Source organism: Zalophus californianus, chromosome 3, assembly GCF_009762305.2.
Source record: "Zalophus californianus isolate mZalCal1 chromosome 3, mZalCal1.pri.v2, whole genome shotgun sequence".
In the NCBI taxonomy this organism is placed as follows: domain Eukaryota; kingdom Metazoa; phylum Chordata; class Mammalia; order Carnivora; family Otariidae; genus Zalophus; species Zalophus californianus.
The window spans coordinates 101,937,318-101,962,122 of record NC_045597.1 but is presented as its reverse complement, the minus strand read 5'-3'; the positions used below and the strand labels follow the sequence as shown (position 1 = coordinate 101,962,122).

The following is a 24,805-nucleotide window of genomic DNA, read 5'->3' as shown; positions in this document are numbered from 1 at the left end:
ATAGTGACTACACTTATTGTGAACACTGAATAACGTATTGAACTGATGAATCACTATGTTGTACGGTTCAAACTAATATAACATATGTCAACTATACTTCCAAAAAAGAGAGTGAGCCCCTTGATGGCAGTCTTTTGAATTTGACATCAATAGCAACAAAAGCAAAAATAAACAGGTGGGACTATATTAAACTTAAAAGCTTCTATAAAGTAAGGAAACTATAAGTAAAATGAAAAGACAACCTCCAAAAAGGAAGAAAATATTTGCAAACATACTCAAGAGGTTAATATTCAAAATATATAAGGAACTCATATGACTCAATAGTAAAAAAACAACCCAATTTAAAAATGGGCAAAGGACCTGAATAGACATTTTTCTAAAGAATGCATAAAATGGCCAGTATCACTAATCATCAAGGAAATGCAAATCAAGACCACAATGAGATATCACCTTGCACTGGTCAGACTGACTACTATCAAGACAAGAGATAATAAATGCTGGTGAAGATATGGAGAAAAAGGAACCCTTAGGCACTACTGGTGGGGATGTAAATTGGTAAATTTCCACTATGGAAAATGTGTTAGGGGCGCCTGGGTGGCTAAGTGGCTGCCTTCAGCTCAGGTCATGATCCCAGGTTCCTGGGATCAAGCCCCGTATCCAGCTCCCTGCTCCTCAGGAAGACTGCTTCTCCCTCTCCCACTCCCCCTGCTTGTGTTCCCTCTCTTGTTGTGTCTTTCTCTGTCAAATACATAAAATCTTAAAAAAAAAAAAAAAGTGTTGGTTCCTCAAGAAATTTAAAACGGAACTACCATATGAGACCACAATCACACTACTCCATATATATCCAAAGTGAATAAAACCACTATCTCAAAGAGGTATCTGTACACATTCCTTGCAGCTTTATTCACAATAGTCAAGGTATGGAAACAACCTAAGTGTCTGTTGACAGATGAATGGATAAAGAAAGTGTAGTAGGTGTCTACAATCAATATTATTCAGTTTTTAAAAAGACAGAAATCCTGGTGGGGTTCCAAGATGGCAGCATAGGAAGATATCCTGAGCTCACCTCCTCCCATGGACACACCAAAGTCACAGATACATAAAGACTAATTCTCTCTGAAAAAGACCTCTAAAGACTTACAGAACAGCTGTTCTACAACACAGGGCAGAAAAGAGAGAGAGAAACCCACCTACAAAATGATGGGAGGGGCAGAGAAGTGCTCCTGCCAGGACTCCTACCTCCAGTACATCAACCCACAAGAGGGAGAGATATCGCAAACTCACAGGTCCTCTCTGAGGAACAAGGGGTTTGAGCTCCACATCAGACACCCCACCCATGGGACTTGCACTGAAAAGAAAAGCCCCCAAAACAGCCGCCATTGACATCAGCAGAGCTAACATCCAGGAGAGCCAGAGGACTATAGGAAACTGAGGTTCTGCTTTTCAAGGGCTGACACACAGACTCCCTTGCTACAAGTCCCAATGCAGAGACAGTAGTTTGAGGAGCTGGACTCTGTGTGAGGGAGGTTCATTTATTAGTCTTAGGGAGTATACCAGAAGGGCGGGGGGTTGAGTATAGATCTCTACAGAGAGAGGTGCTGACAGGTGATCTTTAATTTTCTCTCCTTCCTTGCTAGCCCTGTGCTGGACAATGCCAATTTTGGTGCTCATAATCTTCCTCATTAGTGCCACTTCCTCATTAATGTGGTCCCCCCAATGTCCTGCAGCCCTGCCCTACCAGACCCAGCCCCGTGCTTATCCACCATGCCTCCATCCTGTGAGATCTGACATGTGGACTCCAACCACAACAGTGCCCCCAGCCCACCAGATCCAGTAGAAGGCTTATCCAAGCCCCACACAACTCCATGGTGACCCTTGCCTTACCATATCCAGTGGATAAACACTCCCCAGTCTGGTGCTTATCCACCGTGGCCTACAGCTGGCAAGACCCAAAAAGTGAACACACTCTGCACAGGCAATACTCCTTGAACATCTGGCAGTGGCTCAGGGTGCAGGGTGGGGTTGTATTTCTGGGCTCCACAGGACTCAAACATTCAAGAGAGACAGAGCTTGGCAGGCTTCCACCCAGGATATTACACAAACAACAGAATGCAACACATCCCCAGTCTTCCAATGAGTAACCCTTCAAGTCTGGGAGAGAGAACTGCTTCCCTGAATATATAGAAATAAATGCAGAGAGCCAGACACAATTAGGAGGCAGGGGAAGATGATCCAAATGAAAGAAACAAGACAAAACCTCAGAAAAATACATTAACGAAATGGAGATAAGCAATCTACCTGATAAAGACTTCAAAGGAATGGGCATAAAAGTTGTTCACTAAACTCAGGAGAAAAATGAATGAACACCATGAAATCTTCAACAAGACAGAAATATAAGAAACGTACACACATATAAGTTACAGAGCTAAAGAATATAATACCCAAACTAGAGGGGTTCAACAACAGACTGGATGAAGCAGAACTGATTGGCAAACCGGAAGGAAAAGCAATGGAAATCATACTGGACAGAGCAGCAAAAAGAAAAATAATTTTTTTTCCGAAGTTTCAACAGGACATTTATATAGCAAGTTGCTAGGCATACACCATGAAATGAACAAATAATATAAAAAGTTTATGTAGATAGGAGATTCATTTTTATTTCTCCAGTGACAATATTCACAGTTGAATATAAATTAAAGTCCTGCTTGGACACCAAAGCCAGGTCCTTTGGGTGGTTCAGTCAAAGAGGTAAGACCTCCAGCTGGCTCACAAGAGAAGCGTCCACTCCTTGGCCCAGGTTTTGGAATTTTGCCAGCTTTGAGCTCATCAATAATTTCTTTGATATCCTTAGGTGTCAGATCCTCATAGTAGTTGTCATTTATTTGAACCATTGGTGCATTTACACAGGCCCCTAAACATTCCACCTCTATAAGAGTGAAAAGTTTATCAGGTGTAGTCTCCCCAACCTCTATTCCAAGCTTTTTCTGAATGGCCTCCAGTATGCTGTCAGAGTTTCGAAGCATGCAAGGTGTAGTAGTGCAGACCTGAATGTGATACTTTCCAACTGGCTTTCGATTATACATTGTATAAAAAGTTGCTACTTCATATACTCTCATTGGAGGTACTTGTAAAACTTCTGCAACCTTGTTCATAGCAGAGATGGACAGCCATCCATTCTGTCTTTGGGCTAAATCCAGGACTGGAAGCACAGCTGCTGCTTTATGTCCTTCTGGATAGTTTTTTACAATTGCCTCTATCCTCTTAAAGTTTTCTGGTGTGAAATCAAATGGAGTATCTGGGTTATTCTCAGGAGTATCTCTGTGCACAAATAAGGCTCCTCCAGCTCCATTTTGCACAGCTGTCTTATGTAAATTCCTTGTATGTCTCCCCCACTGGGCAGTGAGACCAGCCGCCTTGGCCCAGAGCACTGCGGAAAAGAACACGGTGGACCAAGAAAAATAATTTTTTAAAAAGGAATGGGAACATTAGGACAACATCAAGTAGAATACACATTCACATTAGGGTTCCCAGAGGGAGAAGAGAGAATGGACCAAAAAAATTTTGAAGAAAGCTGAAAAGTTTCCTAATTTGGGGAATGAAACAGGCATCCAGGTCCAAGAAGTCCAAAGACTCCTAAATAAAATGAACCCCAAGAGATCCACACCAAGACACATAATTGTAACAGCAAAAGGTAAAGACAACCTGAAAAGCAGCAAGAGGAAAACAACTTATCAGATATAAGGCTTTCAACATATTTCTCAACAAAAACTTGGAGGCCAGAAGAGAGTGGCATGACATAGTCAAAGTGCTGAAAGGAAAATATTTCCAGTCAAGAACTCTAACCCAGCATGGTTATTCAGAATTGAAGGAGAGATCAAGAGTTTTCCAGGGGCGCCTGGGTGGCTCAGTCAGTTGAGTATCCAACTCTTCATCTCAGCTCAGGTCTTGATCACGGATGGGGTCCTGAGTTCAAGCCTTATGTTGGGCTCCGTGCCAGGCGTGGAGCCTACTTTAAAAAGAAAACTTTTTCCAGAAAAGCAAAAGCTGAAGGGGTTTATCACCACTAAACTGGCCTTACAAGAAATGTTACAGGGAATTCTTTGAGCTGAAAAGAAATACAAAACATACAAAAGTAAAAATCTCACTGGAAAAAATAAATATATAGTAAAGGTAATGGATCAATCACTTATAAAGCAAGTGTGAATGCTAAAAACCAAGAGTAGTAAATTTAAACTACAATAATCAGGTAAGGGATACATAAAATAAAAATATGTAAAATGTGACATCAAAAATATGAATCATTGGAGTGACTGAGTAAAAATATAATGGTTTGGAATGTATTCAAACTTAGGTTGCTAAAGAATAAAACCAACTGTTATATACATACGATCCTGTGTGAGACTCAGTAACCACAGGCAAAAACTCATAGGTAAATGCACAAAAGAAAATGAGAATGGATTCTAAACATCACATCACGCTAAAGAAAGCCATCAAACCACAAGGCAAGAAAGAAAAAAAGGAAGAGTGAAGAACTATTAAAAAACCAGAAAACAATTAACAAAATGGCACTTCACAAACTGACAATAGGTACATACTTACCAATAATTCTTCTAAATGTAAATGGACTAAACTCTCCAATCAAAAGACACAGAATGGCTCAGTGAATAAAGTACAAGACCTATCAATATGCTGCCTAAAAGAGACTTCAGAAGACAGACACATTAAGACTGAAAGTGAAGAGATGGAGAAAGATATTCCATGCAAGTGGAAATGAAAAGAAAGCTCATGCAGCTATACTCATATCAGACAAAATAGACTTTAAAACAGACTGTAATAAAGACGCTCATGCAGCTATACTCATATCAGACAAAACAGACTTTAAAACAGACTATAATAAAGACAAGGGTATTTCATAATGATAAAGAGGTCAATCCATCAAGAAGATACAATGTTTACACACACACATACACACACCCCATAGGATCACCAAAATATATCAAGAAAAAATTAACATACCCAAAAGAAAAACTGACAACAATGCAAAAATAGTAGGGGATGTTAACATCCCACTTACATGAGTGAATAAATTAACCAGAGAGAAAATCAATAAGGAAATATCAACCATAAATGGCACATAAGAACAAATGTATTTAACAGATATATATAGAACAGTCAATCCAAAAGCAGCAGAATACACATTCTTCTCAAGTGCACATGGAACATTCTCCAGGATAGATCACATATTAGGCCACAAAGAAACATTGCAATAAATTTAGGAAGGTTGAAATCACAAGCACCATCTTCTCTGACCATAGTGGTATGAAACCAATCAAGTACAAAAATAAAAGTGGAAAAAAACACCAAAATGTGGGGATTAAACAACACACTACTGAACAACCAGTGAGTCACTGAAAAAAATCAAAGAAGAATTTCTTTTTAAATAATGACAATTTAAAACAGAAATAGGACATGCCAAAATCTATGGGATGTAGCAAAAGCAGATCTAAGAGGGAAGTTCATAGCAATACAGTCTTACCTGAAGAAGAAAAATTAAAAAAAAACAAAACAAACAAAAAAACAATCTAACTGTACACCAAAAAGAACTTGAAAAATAAGAACAAATAAAACTTAAAGTAGTAGAAGGAAGGAATTAAAGATCAGGGTGGAAACAAATGAAATAGAAACTTAAAAAAAATAGAAAATATCAATGAAGGGGCACCTGGGTGGCTCGGTTGGGCGTCTGACCCTTGATTTCAGCTTGTGTCATGATCTCAGGGTCTTGGTGTCAATCCCCGCTTCGGGCTCCATGCTTAGTGAGGCGTCTGCTCTTTCTCCTTCTCCCTCTGCCTCTACCCCTGCTATACTCTCTCTCTCTCTAAAATAAATAACTCTTAAAAAAAAGAAAATATCAATGAAACTAAGAGATGGTTCTTTGTAAAGATAAACAAAATTCACAAACCTTTACCTAGAGTAACCAACACAAAAAAGGAAGGGTCAAGTAAAATCAGAAATGAAAGAGAAGTTATAACTAATACCACAAAATACAAAGGATCATAAAAGACTACTATGAACAATTACATACCATTAAACTGAACAACCTGAAAGAAAGGGAAAAATTCCCAGAGACATGCAATCTTCTAAGACTAAATCATGAAAAAATAGAACATTTGAATAGACTGATTACTAGTAATGAAATTGAGTAAGTAATCAAAAACCTCCCACAAAAAACAATAGTCCAGGACCACATGGCTTCACTAGTGAATGCTACCAAAGAAGATTCAATAGCTGTCCTTCTCCAAGTCATCCAAACGACAAAGAGGAGAGGAGGGAATGCTCTCCAACTCATTTTATGAGGCAAGCATTACCCTGATATTAAAACCAGAGAAAAACAACACCAAGAAAAAAAAAAAATTACATGCCAATATTCTTAATGACCATTAATGCAAAAATACTCAACAAAATATTAGCAAAAAGAATTGAACAATACATTAAAAGGATTATATACCATGATTCAGTGGGATTTATTCCAAGGATGCAAGGCAGGTTCAACATCTGCAAATTTTTTGACATTACACACCACATTAACCAAATGAAGGACAAAAATCATATGATCATCTCAATAGATGCAGAAAAAGCATCTAACAAAATTCAACATTCATTTATGATAAAAACTCAAGAACATGGGGATAGAGGGAATATAACTCAATATAAGAAAGGCTATATGATACAAAACCACAGCTAACTTTACACTCATTGGTGAAAGCTGAAAGATTTTCCTCTAAGATCAGGAATGAGACAAGGATGCTTACTCTTGCCACTTTTATTCAACATATTTTAATTCCTAGCTACAGTGATAAGAAAAAGAAATAAAAGTCATCCAAATTAGAAAGGAAGAAGTAAAACTGTCAGTATTTGTAGATGACATGATACTCTAAACAGAAAACTCTAAAGACGCCATCAAAATACTGTTATAACTAATGAATGAATACAGTAAAGTTGCAGGATACAAAATCATTATACAGAAATCAGTGGTGTTTCTAAACAATAATAACATACTATCAGAAAGAGAAATTAAGGAAATGATTGCATTTCCAATTTCATAAAAAAGAATAAAATACATAGCAATAAATTTAACCAAGGAGGTGAAAAACCTATACACTGAAAACTATGATACTGAAGAAGAAGGAACAAATAAATTGAAAGATATTCTGTGCTCATGGGTTGGAAGAATCAATATTGTTAAAATGTCTATACTACCCAAAGCAATCCCTATAAAAATTCCAGTAGCATTTTTCACAGAACAAATAAATCAAGAATTCGTGGGGAACCACGAAAGATCCCCAATAGCCAAAGCAATCTTGAGAAACAAGAACAAACATGGAGGTATCACACACCCTAACTTGAAACTATATTACAAAGGTATAATAATCAAAACAATATGGTATTGGCATAAAAAAAGACACACAGATCAGCTGAACAGAAGTGATACCCCATAAATAAATATACCCACACATATAAACATAATTTATGACAAAGGCGCCAAGAATATACAATGTAGAAAGGACAATCTCTTCAATAAATGGTGCTGGGGAAAATGGACAGCTACATGTAAAAGAATAGAACTAAACCACTATCTTCTACCAAACACAAAAATTAGCTCAAAATGGATTAAAGACTTGAATGTAAGACCTGAAACCAGAAAATTCCTGGAAGAAAACACAGGCGGTTGGATCCTTGACCTCAATCTTAGTTAAGGTTTTCTGGGTCTGATGCCAAAGGCAAGGGAAACAAAAGCAAAAATAAATAAATGGGACCACATTAAAGTAAAATGTTTCTGCACAGCGAAGGAAACCATCATCAAACTGAAAAGGCCACCTGCAGAATGGAAGATGTTATTTGCAAATCAAATATCCATCAGGGGGTTAATATCCAAACTAAAAAAGAGCTCATACAGCTTAACCAAAAAAAACCAAAACCAAAACCAAAACAAAAACCAAACAACTTATTTAAAAAAATGGACAGAGGATCTGAACAGACATTTTTCCAAAGAAGACATTCAGGTGACCAAGAGACACATGAAAAGATGCTCAACATCACTAATTGTTAGGGAAATGCAAATTAAAGCCACAGTGAGATATTACTTCACAAAGATTAGATTGGCTATTATCAAAAAGAGAAGAAACGACAAATATTGGTAAGACTGTGTAAGAAGAAAACCCTCATACTCTGTTGACAGGAATGTAAATCGGTATAGCCACTATGGAAAACAATATGGAGATTCCTCTAAACATTAACAATGGACTACCATATGATCCAGCTCTCCACTTCTGGGTATTTATCCAAAGAATACAAAAACATTAATTCAAAAAGATGTATTCCAATATTCAGAGCAGCATTATTTACAATAGCCAAGATATGGAAACAACCTAAAATGCCATTGATGGATAAATGCATAAAGACGGTATGGTGTATATATACAATGGAATACTACTCGGCTATTAAAAAAAAAAAGAGTGATATCTGACCATTTGCAACAACATGGATGGGCCTTGAGGGTATGATGTTAAATAAGTCAGAAGGGGAAAGAGAAAAAAACAGTACAGTGTCATTCATATGTGGAATCTCAAACAACACAGAACAAATAAAGAAACAAAATAAACGCAAAGACACAGACACAGAATAGATTGTTGATTACCAGAGGTAAAGGGATTTAGAGGGGAGAAGACATGTGCAAAGGGCTCAGATGAATCATGATGGCTGGTAACTAGACTTTGTGATGAGTACAGAGGTCAAATTACAATGTATACCTGAAACTTATATGATGTTATATTCCAATTATACCTCAATGAAGAAAAAAGAAATCTTGCCATTTGCAACATTAACTTGGAGGGCACTGTGCTAAGTGAAATAAGCCAAAGAAAGACAAATACTGCATAGTATCACTTGTATGTGGAGTCTAAAAAAACAAAATAATTTTTAAAAGTCTAACTTATAAACAGAGGGTTGAAAAATAATTACCATGGACAGGGAGGTGGAGGAAATAGGGAAAGTTTCCTAAAAGGGTGCAAATTTTCAGTTATAAGATAAAGAAAATCTGGAGCACCTGGGTGGCTCAGTCAGTTAGGCGTCTGCCTTCGGCTCAGGTCATGGTCCCAAGGTCCTGGGATCGAGCCCCGCATCAGGCTCCCTGCTCAGCAGGAAGCCTGCTTCTCCCTCTGCCTGCCACTTCCCCTGCTTGTGTTCCTGCTTTTGCTATCTCTCTCTCTCTGTCAAATAAACAAATAAAATCTTAAAAAAAAAAAAAAGATAAAGAAAATCTGAGCATGTAATCTATAACATGGTGACTATAACTGGTAACACTGTACTACATAATGGAATTTTGCTGATAGTAGAACTTCAACATTATCACCAAAAAAAGAAGATAAATACACAAGGTGACGATGTGTTAGTTAACTAGATGGTAGTCATCCTTTTACAACGTATAGGTCCATCAAATCACCATGTTGTGCACTTTAAGTATCTCACAATTTTGTCAATTATGTATCAATACAGAAAAACAAAAATGCTATAAGGAACAACAAACATTTGCCACACAGGATGTTGACTGGCCCGTCCCCTCCCTTCCTGCCATGTCTCAGGTCTGTGTACCCTGCCTTCCTGATTGTTTTCTACTTTACAGCTGTGGGGCACACTGAGGGGAAGCATTCTGGGACTGAATGTAACAGTAGAAATCCATCGAACAGCAACGACCTGAGAAGGTAAGTCCTGCAGGGCCATTTTAGAGAGTTCTTTTGTCTTCACAATGGGAAAGAGAAGCTGCCCTCTGTTGTGCAAATGGAAGGTTCCAATGGAAGGCAAGTGTCAGGGCAAGTGGTGGCCCCTGTGTGTGGAAAGAAGTGCAGAGGGGCCTCCGAGGAAGAGGGCGGCAGCTCCCACAGGAGATGGTGACTAAATGGAAAACAGCGGGGCGGGGTGGATATGAAGAAGGGAGGGCCCAGCTCGGAAAAGTCTAGAAGTTACACAGCACAGTTTAGGCTTAGAAAAGATAAGGCGCCGGATCTGCAGAACAAAAATGGGAATTAACAGCTAAACAATAAACCAGTTTACAATGTGGGAGCTGAGAGAATATGGTTGCCCAGAGAAATATGGTGCCCCCATCAGTGAGGCTGTGCCCTTGCCCTGGCCTTACAGCTAAGGCCACCAGGCTGCTGGCTGCGGGGGGCGAGGACCCCCTGAGCAGGGTGGTTCACGCACCCAAACTACGCACAGCCGATGTCAGGTTGAGTGACCTCGATCTCCAGACACTCCAATGATGGACAGAGTTGCTTCTGGTAGTCCCAGAGCCATGGAGATCTCACTTAGAATCTCTGAAGAAATCATCTCTCAGCATTAATCACAGCCTAATGTACATTTCTGGGGGAGATTTTCCTGTGACAAATGAATACCTTTCTGTATTTACTTAACTGTTCATGGGAAAAGGATTTGCTGCCCACATGTCTTACGAATAAACCTTCAGATGCTTGAATGATACATTTAAAAAACACAGTTTCTTTGGAAATAAAAGTATGAAACACTTTAAATTATATGTCTAAGAAGTCAGCATTCTTGAGCTCTTCAGAGTAAAATGGAAAAATTGTGTTTACTTAAAGGATACAGAATCATGGAGACTGAACATCAGAAATAGGCTGTGGAAATAAAATCTCATTTTCTGTTGCATGTTATTAACCTGTCTCTCATTCCACCTTTTATTCTTTGAAACTGGAAAATGTGACCTCTTCATCCTTGCACAAATCTATTTGAATTATCCAACCACCAGAAAAATGTCCCATCGCCTCTCCAGTTTGTCAGTGGCTTTATAGTGGTGAGGGTGCTTTGCCACTGTGCTTGTGTTTATATTTACTACTGAGAAATGTTACTGGTACTGAAATGAACTCTGGGCTCTGTACCGCCTCTGTTTCAACAGCTTCTCTCCTAGCTCTTTGAAATTACTGACTTGCTCTGTCTCATTAGTAGATACCAGTTTTTTTTAAACAGAAACTGGCATATGGAACACCTTAAAAATACTGTTAATTGTTCTGCATGTCCCAAAGTGTTCATATTTACAGTCTCTCTGCTTATACATCTGACATCATCTCACAGAAATCCCAAACATCTGTATCTGTGTGACAGCTAAGGTCTGTTTAAGAAGGATCTCAACAAGGTTTTGACTTATTCTACAAAAATGAGCTTTAAAAAAACCACTATCCCAGGACCTGACCCTAGCAATTTCTCAACAAGCATTGTTTACACACAGATGCCACACATAAAGCCCAATCTTCTCAGCTGTAGAGCCAGACTACTGCAGTTCACCTGCAAAATGTTTTACCTGCTTTCCATAGAATACTCCCTTGAAGAACCATGTCTTAACTCTAGCTTCAGACTTCATCAAATGGATACTTTAAAAGGCATGAAACCACTGGGACTCCATCAAAATAAAAAGCTTCTGCACAACAAAGGAAACAGTCAACAAAACTAACAGATGGCCTACTGAATGGGAGAAGATAGCAAATCACATCTCTGATAAAGGATTAGTATCCAAAATATATAAAGAACTTATACAACTCTATACCAAAAAACAATCCAATTAAAAAAATGAGAAGATTTGAATAGACAAACAGATGGCCAACAGACACATGAAAAAGATGCTCAATATCACTCATGATCAGGGAAATGCAAATCAAAACCATAATGAGATATTACCTCACACCTGTCTGAATGGCTAAAATCAAAAACACAAGAAACAAGTTTTAACAAGGATGTGAAGAAAAAGGAACTTCTTGGCACTATTGGTGGGAATGCAAACTGTTGTAGCCACTTTGAAGAACAGTATGGAGGTTCCTCAAAAAATTAAAAACAGAACTACCCTATGATCCAGTAATCACACTACTGGTTATTTACCTAAAGAATATAAAAACATTAATTCAAAGGGATACATGCAACCCCATGTTTATTGCAGCATTATTTACAACAGCCAACTTAATGGGAGCAACCTAAGTGTCCATCCACTGAAATGAATATATATACACACACACACGTATATATAATGGAAAATTACTTAAAAAGAATGGAATCTTGTTATTTGCTATGACATGGATGGATCTAGAGAGTCTAATGCTAAGTAGAATAAGTCAGTCAGAGAAAGGCAAATAGCATATGATTCCACTCATATGTGGAATTTAAGAAACAAAACCAACAAAATGGGAAAAAAAAAAGAGATAAACTAAAAAGCACTCTTAAGTATAGAGAACAAACAGCTGGTTACCAGAGGGAATGTGGGTGGGGGATGGGTGAAATAGGTGAAGGGGATGAAGAGTACACTTACCTTGATGAGCACTGAGTAATATATGGAATGGGTGAATCACTGTATTTTACACCTGAAACCAATATAACACTGTAGGTTAACTATACTGTAATTAAAATAAAAAATAATAATGAATAAAATAAATAAAGCATGAAACATCACTATGCTGTTATTCTGTTGTTGTTTTAAAAGCTGCCATTAGCTTTGGGGAGGATAATTATTAATACCTCTCCGCCACATCAAATTGGGAACTGGTTGAGAAATGAGGCACAGGAGTCAGACTGATAGAATTCAAAATATCAGTTTTGAGGCTAATAAAGTAGAACTGGGGATCGTGCATGAATCTGCTCCCCAGTCAAGCTGATAGTCGTGGCCTCCTGTTTGGTTAGTAGCCAGGGCAGCCCCCTTGCAGGAAAGTAGGAGCCTCATATATTTTGGAAGGCAAGCACAACTCCCTGAAACCCTGCCCCACAGCCACTTGGCCTTATCTTGGGGACAAGAGAAGCATCCGTAGGCCTATCTTCAGGGCCTATGTCCTCAGCACATAAAAATGGTAGAGCAGAGGGGCACCTGGGTGGCTCAGTCGGTTAAGCATCTGCCTTCGGCTCAGGTCATGATCCCAGGGTCCTGGGATTGAGTCCTGTGTCAGGCTCTCTGCTCAGCAGGGAGCCTGCTTCTCCCTCTCACTCTGCCTGCTGCTCACCCACCCCCACCCCCACCCCCGCTTGTGCTCTGTCAAATAAATAAATCAAATCTTTAAAAAAAAAGAAGTGGTGGAGCAGAAAGACCTAGTCTTACAGATAGGCTGATCAGAGAGAGGAGAAGGGGCAGGCACTTTTATGCTCTATACCTTCTCCTAAATTCTCCAAAGACATAAGTCACTCTGTCTCCATCAGGGAGGAAGGACTAAGGGAGCAGAGGCCAAACATTTCCCCTTTTAGCAGAATCTGAGGTATGAGGCCTCAGTGTATCATGTCTCCTCACTGTGTGCTGTCTTACGTAGCACAAAATTAGTTCCTAATGAATGTTATCCTGTCTCTGAACCCTGGAAATGTATTCACTAGTTCCTGAATCCCCCTTGGGCTCTGGAAGCCATCTGCCACTCTGAAATTGATTCTTACCCTATGTGCATCTCTGAAAACCATTTTGTTTCCCCATGCCTAGAGCAACTTCTAGGTAAGTATGACTCACTTTAGGTAGTACTGACATCATAACAACATTAACTTTTACAGCTCATGAACACAAAATGTCTTTCCATTTGCTTGTCTATTTTAATTTCTTTCAGCCGTGTTTAAATATTTTAGTTTACAAAATCTTCTTTTCCCTTGGCTAATTCTTATGTATTATTTTTGATGCTATTACAAACGGGATTTTCTTAATTTCCTTTCCAGATTGTTCATTGTTAGTGTGTAGAAATGTAACTGATTTTTACAGGTTGATTTTTTATTCTGCATTTTTGTTGTATTCATTTATTAGTTCTTCACTTTTTTTAAGTTTTAACTTAAATTCCAGTTAGTAAATGTACAGTGTTATATCAGTTTCAGGTATATAGTATAGTGATTCAACACCTCCATACATCACCCAGTGCTCATCACAAGTGCCTTCTTAATCCCCATCACCTATGACACCCATCCCCCCGCCCACCTCCCCTTGGTAATGATCAGTTTGTTCTCTATAGCTAAGAGTCTGTTTCCTGGTTTGCCCCCTCTCTTTTTTCCACTGCTCATTTGTTTTGTTTCTTAAACTCCACATATGAGTGAAATCATATGGTATTTGTCTTTCTCTGACTTATTTTGCTTCAGTCATAAAACAGAATGAAATCTTGCCATTTGCAACGACATGGATGGAGCTGGAGAGTATTATGCTGAGTGAAGTAAGTTCTTCATTTGTGTGTGTGTGTGTGTAATCTTTAGGGATTTTTTTACATATAACATCATGTCATCTGCAAATAGATCATTTTACTTTTTTCCTTTCCAATACAGATGCCCTTTATTTCTTTTCTTTGCTTACTTGCTCTGGCCAGAGCTTCCAGGACAGTGTTGAATAGATGTGCTAAAATTGGGAATGTGTTGTTCCTGAATTGGAGGGAAGCCTTCACTTTCACCATGAAGAATGGACGTTAGGTGTAGGCTTTTCTATATATGGCCTTTATGATGTTGAGGTGGTTTCCTTTTATTCTGAATCTGTTGAAGCGTTCTTATCATGAAAGGGTGCTAAAGTTTGTCAAATACTTTTTCTGCATCAATTGCGATGATCATATAGTTTTGGTCCTTCGTTCTGTTAATATGGTGAATTACACTGATTTTTTTTTTATGTTGAACCGTCCTAGCATTTCAGGGATAAATTCCACTTGGTCATGGTGTATAGTCCTCTTAACATGTGGCTGCATTTGGTTTGCTAGCATTTTGTTGAGAATTTTGCATCGATGTTCGTAAGGGATATTGGTCTGTAGTTTTCTTCTAGTGTCATTGTCTGGCTTTGGTGTCAGGACAGAGGTGGTTCCATAGAATGAGTTAGTAAGTGTTCCTTCCTCTTCAATTTTTTGGAATTGGCTGAGAAGGACTGGTGTCAGTTAACTATTGGGCAGAATTTATCAATGAAAGCATCAGGTTCAAGGTTGTTCTTTGTCAGGAGGTTTTTAATTACAGATTTCATCTCTTTCCTAGTTACAAAGGTCTATTCAGATTTTCTTTCTCTTCATTCAGTCTTGGTAGATTTTATTTTTTAAGTAATCTCTGCAACCAATGTGGGGCTCAAACCTATTAACCCGAGATCAAGAATTTCATGCTCTAGACTTGGTAGATTTTCTGTCTCTAACAATTTGCCCATTTCATCTCGATTATCCAGTTTGTTGGTATATAATTATTCACTGTGTGCTCTTATAGACTCTTTATCATTGTAGAATCAGTAGTGAATGAACCCACCTTCGTGTTCATTTAGTAATTTGAGTCTTCTTTTTTTCTCAGTCCACCTAACTAAAAGTTTATCAATTCCATTGTTCTTTTGAATAACCAATTCTAAGTTTTGTTGATTTTTTTTCTCTATTTCCTATTTTTTTAAATCTCTGCTCTAATATTTATTATTTCCTTTCTTCTGCTAGCTTTGGTTTTAGTTTGTTCTTCCTCTTCTAGTTCCTTAAGGTATTAGGTTGTTGACTTGAGAAATTTCTTCTTTTTTTATGTAAGCATTTAGAGCTATAAATTAACCTCTTAGCACTACTTTTGTGCGATCCCATAAGTTCTGACAGGTTATGTTATTTTCAATCTTTAAGTATTTCCTCATTTCCCTTGTGATTTCTTCTTCGACCCTGTGGCTGCTTAAGAGTGTGTTATTTAATTTCCATAATTTTTTGAGTTTTCTAGTTTTATGTCAATTAATAATTTCTAACTTCATCCCATTGTGGTCAGAGAAGATACTCTGTGGGACATTCATCTTTTTAAATATATTAAGATTTGACCTGTAGCCTAATTTATAACCTATCCTGAAGAATGTACCATGTGCACTTGAAAAGGATTTGTATTCTGTTAATGTCTGGTGGAACATATTTTTCTGTTAGATCTAGTTGCTTTACAGTATTTTTTTTTATTTCTCCTAACAAAGTAAATGAGTCTTCTCTTTCCATACTCATCTTCTATCTGGTTGTTCTATCTACTGTGGAGAACCGGATAGTGAGGTCTCCAACTATTAAAACTGTCCATTTTCCCCTTCAATTCATTTTGCTTCATGTTAATAATGTTTATAATTGATATATCTTATTGATTTACTGAAACTTTTATTAATATATAATGTCATTCTTTGTCTCCTGTAACCATTTTTGACTTAAATAATATTAATTTTCTGTGACACTATTTGTATTAGGTATTAGTATGGCCACCCCTGCTATCTTTGGTTACTAGGTATAAAAAATATCCTTTTTTGTCATTTCACTTTCAACCTATGTGTCTTTGGATCTAAAGTGAGTCTCCTGAAAACACTATAAAATTGATCTTTTTTTTTTTTATCCTTTCCACCAATCTCTTTTGATTGAAGATTTTGATCCACTTATATTTACAGTAATTAATGATGGGGAAGGACTTCTCTGACATTTTGTTATGCCTTTTCTATATGCCTTATAGCTTTTTTGTTCCTCATTCTTGCATTACTGTATTCTTTTGTGTTCAGTTGATTTGTTCTAGTGAGACTTTTTTTTTTTTTTAATTAGGCTTTACATCCAGCGTGGGGCTTGAACTCACAACCCTGAGATCAAGACCTGAGCTGAGATCGAGTCAGACACTCAACCAACTGAGCCATCCAGGCACCCCTCTAGTGAGACATTTTAATTCCTTTCTCCTTTCCTTTTGGGTATATTCTGTAGCTATTTTCCTTGTGGATACCTAAGGGTTACATTTTATATCCTAAGGTTATAACACTCTAATTTGACTCTATAACAGCTTAACTTCAATAACATAAAAAAAATACTCTTATACAGTTCCATCCCCAACCCCTTATGTTACAGAATTACATATTTATGCACTGTGTGTCCAAGAACATAGACTAATAATTACTCTATGTATTAATCTTTTAAGTCATGTAGAAAAAGTGGTGTTACAAACCAAAAGTACAATTTACCAGCTTTTATATTTTCCCATGTATTTATTTTTATTGGAAATATTTATTCCTTCATATGGCTTTGAGTTACTTTCTAGTATCCTTCATTTCAAGCTGAAGGACTCCTTTTAGAATTTCTTATGGGGCAGTTCTAGTGGTAACGAGCTCCTTCAGCTTATGTTTATCTGAGGGTGTCTTAATTTCTCCCTCATTTTTTTAAAAGATTTATTTATTTGAGAGAGAGAGAGACCATGGAGGGGAGGGTCAGAGGGAGAGGGAGAGAGAAACTTAAGCAGACTCTGCACTGAGCCTGATGTGGGGCTTGATCTCATGACCCTGAGATCACAACCTGAGCAGAAACCAAGAGTTGGACACTTAACCAGCTGCACCACCCAGGTGCTCCTCTCCCTCATTTTTGAAGGACAGCTTTACGCAGTTTGGTTTCTTGGTTGACAAGATGTTTTTGTCATGCAGCACTTTAAATATATCAACCCACTGTCTCCTATCTTTACTGTTTCTGATGAAAAATCTGCTTATAATCTTATTGAGATCCCTTACATGTGATGAGTCACTTCTCTCTTGATGCTTTCAACATTCTCTCATCCTTGGTTTTTGACAGTTTGATTGAATGTGTCTGAATGTGGGTCTCTTTGAATTATTTCTATTTGGAGTTCATTGAGCTCCTTGGGTATTAATATTCATGTCTTTCATCAAATTTGAGGTTTGGGGCCATTATTTCTTCAGATAATCTCCTTGCCCTTTTCTCTGTTCTCGTGAGACCACAGTACATATGTTGGTCTCCTTTATGGTACCCCACATATCCATAGGCTCTATTTACTTTTCTTCCGGTTCCTCAGCTCAATCATTTCACTCATATTTTCCTCAAGTTTGCGGATTCTTTTTCCAGCTCAAATCTACTTTTGAATTCCTCTAGTCAATTTTTTTCTTTCAGTTATTGTACTTTTCAGCCCCAGAGTCTCTTTTCAGTTCCTTATGTTACCTATCTCTTTATTGATATTCCCATATTGTTAACAGACCATTTTCTCGACTGTGTCCTCATCTTGCTATAGTTCTTTGAGCATCTATAAGATAGTTGTGGTCTCTGTGTAGTACATCCACCTCTGGGCTTTCTTGGGGATGTTTTCTGTTGTTAAATTTTGTTACTCTGAATTGGTCATAGTTCTTTTTTTCTTTGTCTTAGGATTTTTTGTTGAAAACCGAACATTTATTTATTTAAGATTTTATTTTTAAGTAATATCTACACCCAACAAGGGGCTCGAACTCACAACCCTGAGATCAAGAGTCACATGTTCTACTGACTCAGCCAGCCAGGTGCCCCAAAACCTGAACATTTAAATCTTATACTGTGTTAACTCTGGAAATCAGCTTTTCCACCTGCCCCAAGGTTTGCTGATTTTGTGGTTGTTACTATGTAGTATCTCTGTGCCTAGAGAAACATAAACTTAAGATCTTCCCAGGTCTTTTCTAAGCCTGCACTTTCCCTAGGTATACACAGTGACTTTCTAAATTCCCTGTCTATGCAATTGCTTTTGAATGACCTAGTCCTTAAACGTCTAGCTGCCAACAAGGGAGAAAGGGGAAAATGAATGGTGAAAGAAAAAATAACTCTGAGTCTTTAAATCACCTGGAAACCACTTTAGATGGTGGGGTTGGAACAATGAATGCTCACCTCTGTGTCTACACCTCTGTAATCACAAGCAATCATCAGAACACACATCACTGATATCTGGAGAACAAGGTCCTTATTACTCACCCTGGCTCCCACAAGCTGTGCACAAACTGCCAGGTACATGTGCATGGCTGCCTACCTTGGCAGTGGGAATGGGAGATACGTAGCCACTAATGTGCTAAAAGCTGTAATTGACCAAAATTAACCACAATTTACTGTCCAAGACTTGCCCTGGAAGTTTCAAGTTTTTGAATAGTCTGCAGAGCTCTAAAGTAGTTACATCAGACAGACTGTGCTGGTACAATTATCCGGGTAGCGAGATAGATTCCCGGTTCTTCCTACTTCACCATCTTCCCTGATGTCACGCCACGTCTATACTTTTAAATTTTATAGTAACCACTTTTAAAAGCAGAAAGAAACACACAGAACCTTTAACAATATTTAGCCCAGTGTATCAAAAATATGATTATTCAGGGGCGCCTGGGTGGCTCAGTTGGTTAAACCGCTGCCTTCGGCTCAGGTGATGATCCCAGGGTCCTGGGATCGAGCCCCACATCGGGCTCCCTGCTCATGCAGGAAGCCTGCTTCTCCCTCTGCCTGCCGCTCCCCATGCTTGTGCTCTTTCCCTCTCTCTCTCTCTCGCTATCTCTCTCTGTGTGTCAAATAAATAAATAAAATCTTTAAAAAAAATACAATTATTCAATGTAATCAACATAAAATTTTTTTCTACTATCTTCAAAAGCGTGTGTTTTATACTCAGAGGAAATATCAACTCAGATGGTTAATTTTCAAGGGTTAAAGTGAAGTGTTGTACTGCCACAACAATAACACGTTTAAGAAAAAAAAATTCCACATTGCTTTTGTTTTATGGTTTAACCTCAGTCACAATTAAGCAAAACGTAAAATCCCATTTCCCAGCTGCGGGAGCCACATTTCACTTGCTCAGTGGCTCCATGTGGCAATGGCAGCTCTAGATGCCCAGCTCCAAAAAAATGAGATTTGGGAGGTGAAGTTTGGTTTGGTTTACCTTCTCTCCTTTACTGAAGGCCCTTCCATTCCTTGCTTTTCCAGAATGCCCACTGGATTAGGTTAGACATTTACCCTGCCCGGCAGTCAAGTAATCAGCAGAAGGCTGGCAGGTTGCCGTCGCCCTCTTAAAGGTCGCCGCACAGCGTAGGAATGAGTGGCTGCATCTTCCAGGCATGAGTTTCCAGAAGGCGTGAGAGATGTGCGAGTCATTTGGTACTTGTCTTCCATTCTTGAAGCAGAGCATTCACACTCAATCCAGCAAGAACCCACCAGTTCTGAAGAGAATAGCAGGGCTGGCAGCAGCTTCGGCTTCATTTTACAAGCCTGACGAAGTTCCGCTCTGTGTGTGGGGTCATGCTGTGAACATCCATGTGAAGGATACCAGCTGCTTCAGGGAGAACTGTTCTTAACACCGCTGAATGAGTGTGACAAAAAGAACTTCATCAGCATTTTTCAATTTGGGGTTTTTTAAAAAAAATTTTTCAGATAACTAACACAGGATGGTGAATGTCAGCAAATGCAGGTTAAAACCGTAAGAAGATGCCATTTCACACACATCAAATTGGTAGAAAAAATTTATCTCTGTCAGTGTCAAGAGCTGGCAAGAATAGGAAGTAAAACGAACTCTTATCCAGAACTAGTGGGAACGTAAATTATTTCAGCCACTTTGGAAAAACATTTTGCCATTATTGGATCAAGCTGAAGGCACAGATCCCTCACGAGTATGTGCAGAAGTCCCCACTTATCCCTGGGGGATATTTTCCAAGACCCCCAGTGGATGCCTGAAACTGTGGATGGTACTGAGCCCTATATATACTATGTTTTTTCCTACACATGCATACCCATATACAGTTTAATTTATAAATTACACACAGTAGATTAGCAACAAGAATAATAAAAGAGAACAATTACAACAACATACTGTAATAGGAGATGTGAATGTGGTCTCTCTCTCATACTCTTTTCTTCCTATGCAGACATATCTCTGATCAACTTTAATTTATAAATCAGGCAGATTACTAAGTGATTAACAGTAACCAATAATAGAACATTTGTAATAATACACTGTAATAAAAGTTTAGTGAATGTGGTCTCTCTCTCACAGTATTTTATTATACTGTACTCACCCCTCTTCTTGTGATGCTGTGAGGTGATAAAGTGCCCATGTGAGGAGATGAAGTGAGGGGAATGACGCAGGTGCTGTGGTGTAGCGTTTGGCGACTACTGACCTTCCGTAGATATACCAGGAGGATCACCTGCTTCTGGACCGCAGCTGACCACAGGTAACTGAAACCACGGAAAGTGGACCTATGGATAAGGGGATATCTAATAATAAATGCACTTTTGTATCAACTCTTCTACTTGTTCACTTAGTAGTCATATGTAGTGTGGGAACTTGATGGATTAGACAAAGATGTAATGTAATGGTCCCCACCCTTCAAGACCGTGTGATCTAGCAGATTCGAAGAGCTTGCAAGCCTGTTGCTAATGTATCCAGACAACCACAACTGGCCTCCTTTACGCTAGCATGAAGTAATTCATTAGATTAGCAAAAAGGCTTTGAAGGGTCACGTAAATGTATTGATGGGTGGCTCACAGAGGGGGGTATATAAAGAGTGGGACCAACCAGTGGCAGACTGGATGACTAGTTTAGAGAGGAGGGAAGGATTCTCAAATAGCAGGATTTCAAATATATGTTTCACCCATTCTATGTTTTGCTGAAAATCAGCCCTAAATCTTAGAAATTATATGTCAAGTAAAGGCAGATATCATCTTCTCATTTTGCCACTGAAAGAATTGACATTTTCCTGCTTGCCCTGTTCAGAAATACACGTGGTATTTAGCCAGACTAGTCAAGAAAAAAAGAGTAGTCAAATAAATGAAATCAGATATGAAAGAGAAGTTACAAATGATAGCACAGAAATACAAAAAATCATAAAACATTACCATGAACAATTATATACCATCAAATTGGACAACCTAGAAGAAATGGATAAATTTCTAGAAACACACAGTCTTCTGAGATTGAATCAGGAAGAAACAGAAACCTGAACAGACTGATTACTAGTAATGAAATTGAATCTATAATCCAAAAACTCCCAACAAACCAGTCTATGACCAGATGGTTTCATAGGTAAAATCTAGCAAACATTTAAAGAGTTAATATCTATTCTTCTCAAACTATTCCAAAAAATAGAAGAGGAAGGAGTGCTTTCAAAATCATTCTATGAGGCCAGCATTACCTAGATAGGAAAACCAGACGAGGACACTATAAAAAAAGAAAATTACAGACTAATATCCCAGATGGACACTAATGCGAAATTCCTCAAAATTTTAGCAGAGTTCAAAAATATATTAAAATGATCATTCACCATGACCAAGTGGGACTTATTCCAGGGAAACAAGGATGGTTCAATATACACAAATTAATCAATATGATATACTCCATTAACAAAATGAAGGATAAAAATCATACCAGCATCTCAGGAGATGCAGAAAAAGCGGTTCACAAAATTCAAAAACTGTTCATGATTAAAACTCTCAACAAAGTAGGTATAGAGGGAACACACTTCTTTTGCCACATATGACAAACGCACAGCTAGTATCATACTCAGTGGGGCAAAGCTGAAAGCTACTTCTCACGAAACATGGGTCTCCCTGGGAAGCGCTGGCTTCCTGGCTTAACTGGAGGCATCATTTTGGAGCTGAGCCCATTATTTTATTGGTAACTTTTTCATCTAGCACCCTACTTCCTATCACCATCCCTGATTCTGAGGGGCTGTGGGCCAGGCCCTTATACCTAACATTTACATTTCAATAGGTATATTGCTGAAAAGGCACATTCCTTCCTTAAAAGGAAACAGGATAACTGAAGAACAAAATACCAATTCCAGTGCTTGGCAAATGCAATTTATAAATTTCCTACTAAGGTATCTGCTACATGGATTGTTCCACTGTTCTGAATTAATAGCAACCAAATGAATCATCACAGTTAATTGGCATGATTTGTCTTCTTTTGTTATTTTTATAAATGTTTTACTTAGAAAGCAGCCTATTGTTCCTAGTAAACTTAACGGATGGTGAATATCAACGCAACAACTCGGGATGTTTTCCCAAAGTGTCTTCCAATTGTTCCTTTGAAAACTGAGGGAGCATTTCATTGCTAGTCCCTCTCTTCCTTTCCAGGCTAAGCCACAATAACTATCGGCATAGGTATAAATATCTTTCAGCTGATTAAATGGTGTCCTGGCAAAAGGAGATTTGTTTTGGTATAATTTCTTGGACACTCTTCCAAAGAATGCTTTCTACATGAGAACCCAATGACATTTTCCATTCTTTGAAAGGAGGGTAACAAAGGAATGATCTTCCCGCTGAAATGGGTCAAGAGTTCTTTGCTCTTTGTACCACTATGACAAGCCAGCCTACAGTTCCGGGTTGGAATTGGGCATCTTTTTCATTTTTCAGCAGCATGCTTAAAGCCGTCAGGTCCAGGCAGAAATGAATCTTGAGGTACAATGTGACCTTCAGACTCAAGGCCAGCAATGTAAGGGTCCATTCCCATCCTCTCTCCAAATCAGTAAAAGTGCTCAAAGCTAGATTTTAGGATGGTTTAAACAAACAAATCCTCATTCCTTGCGGAGAACATTCCCATCTGGTGGGCACTGGGTGCTGCGGCAGAGTCGGAGGAAACAGGCTACCGTGTGTGACCCCCTTCACTCTCCCAGCTGCCCTGCTTCTCATCCTGACCCCACACTCAGGTTTGTACGCACAGAACTTTCATGCCATTTTTCTCCTTCCATTGTGACCCTTCTGGGAAAGAATGCCTGGCTGAGGTTTCCCTGAGAAGCCTACTCCTTCCCCAGGGGAAGCCCTCAGCTAGCGGCATGCCTGACTTGTTTGTCAGACAGTGAGATCTGCTAACAGCCCAGTGACATGCTCTCCGACTCATCTCGCGATACTGGAAGGGGATGCTATGGAAGGTCTTTCGGGAGACCTGCTCACCATGGTCCACCCCAGTCCTCACATAAATACTTTCCTTGGATGTTTTCCAGGAAGGATGGATTTATCCTGAAAGGAAGGCAAATTTTGCTGAGCTCTAAAAGACTTCAGCTCATTTACAAACTCCAGAGTTTTAATCTGAGCTACAAGCAATCAAATATTCTCCATTAGAAACAAGTCAATTCCACAGATTTTTTGCAACACTTGCTTACCTGTGGTTCTCAGAGACAGGTAGCATCCATTTACTTGGACAGCGACAGCCCCCAGGAAGACATTCCCAGGAGCCATACCACCAGACTTGCCCTCTATCCCGCCTACACATGGCCGTCTGAGTGGTCATTATAAAAAACCGGCGTGACCTGTTCTCTGTTCTCTGTTAGTAATCATCTTGGGATATTCAATACTAGCTGCCACATCAGAAGAACATCCAATTCTCAATAGCTTCACAGCCCCTCCTGGGCTGTCACGCAGGGAAAAGGGTGGGGGGGGCCTGGGGACCTTGGCCGCCTCCTCACTTAGCTCACAGACCAGTGACCTAAACACCTTCATCACTAGGGGAAGTTTTCATGGGCTCTAACTCCCTGCCTTGCTCATGGAGTATCTTGTCAACTTTTCTACCCTAGTATAGTACCTATAAGGTCAGAGCAAAGTGAACAATTTACTCTCAGGAAGTCTGAGGGGGTACCCTTAAGGGAGTCCCAACCAGGGCACACTTTCCTTAGTGTTTTAAACATCATGCATATTTGCACCCTGCTCCTTGTTACATCCATGTTCATTTCCATATGCAAGTCTTTTCTGACATCAGGAAAATACTGCCTCTCAATTTTGCAATCCTACATCTTACAAAATTGAAATGTTCAGTTCCCACCCAATATACTATACTATACATTTTAAAATAGTAAAATGAATAGCAATATACCCACCACCTAGTTTTAAAAAAATAGGATCCCTCCAGTACCTTTAACGCTTGTATGCTGCTTCCCAATTATATCCTCTTGCCTTCCCCACAAACAAAACCACTATTCTGAATTGTGTATAAATCATTCCCTTGCTTTTCTTTAGAGGAGTACTACATATGTAGCTATTCCTGAACAGCTGCTTGTTCAGTTGCCTGGTTTTGACTTTTAAATAAATGAAATCATACTGCATAGATGCCTCTG

The 24,805-nt window shown here is 38.8% G+C and overlaps 1 protein-coding gene across 1 annotated transcript; it reads right to left on the bottom strand.

Annotated features, from left to right (window-relative positions):
• Nucleotides 1-2,631: 2,631 nt before the first annotated feature.
• Nucleotides 2,632-23,967, bottom strand: LOC113920393 (NADH dehydrogenase [ubiquinone] flavoprotein 2, mitochondrial-like). Its single transcript, XM_027590674.2, has 4 exons — nt 23,858-23,967; nt 20,774-20,954; nt 19,719-19,875; nt 2,632-3,427 (listed from the first exon to the last, which is right to left on the bottom strand). Exons 1-4 carry the CDS (start codon nt 23,965-23,967, stop codon nt 2,694-2,696), a joined length of 1,182 nt encoding a protein of 393 aa, XP_027446475.2. The 3' UTR covers nt 2,632-2,693.
• Nucleotides 23,968-24,805: the final 838 nt, after the last annotated feature.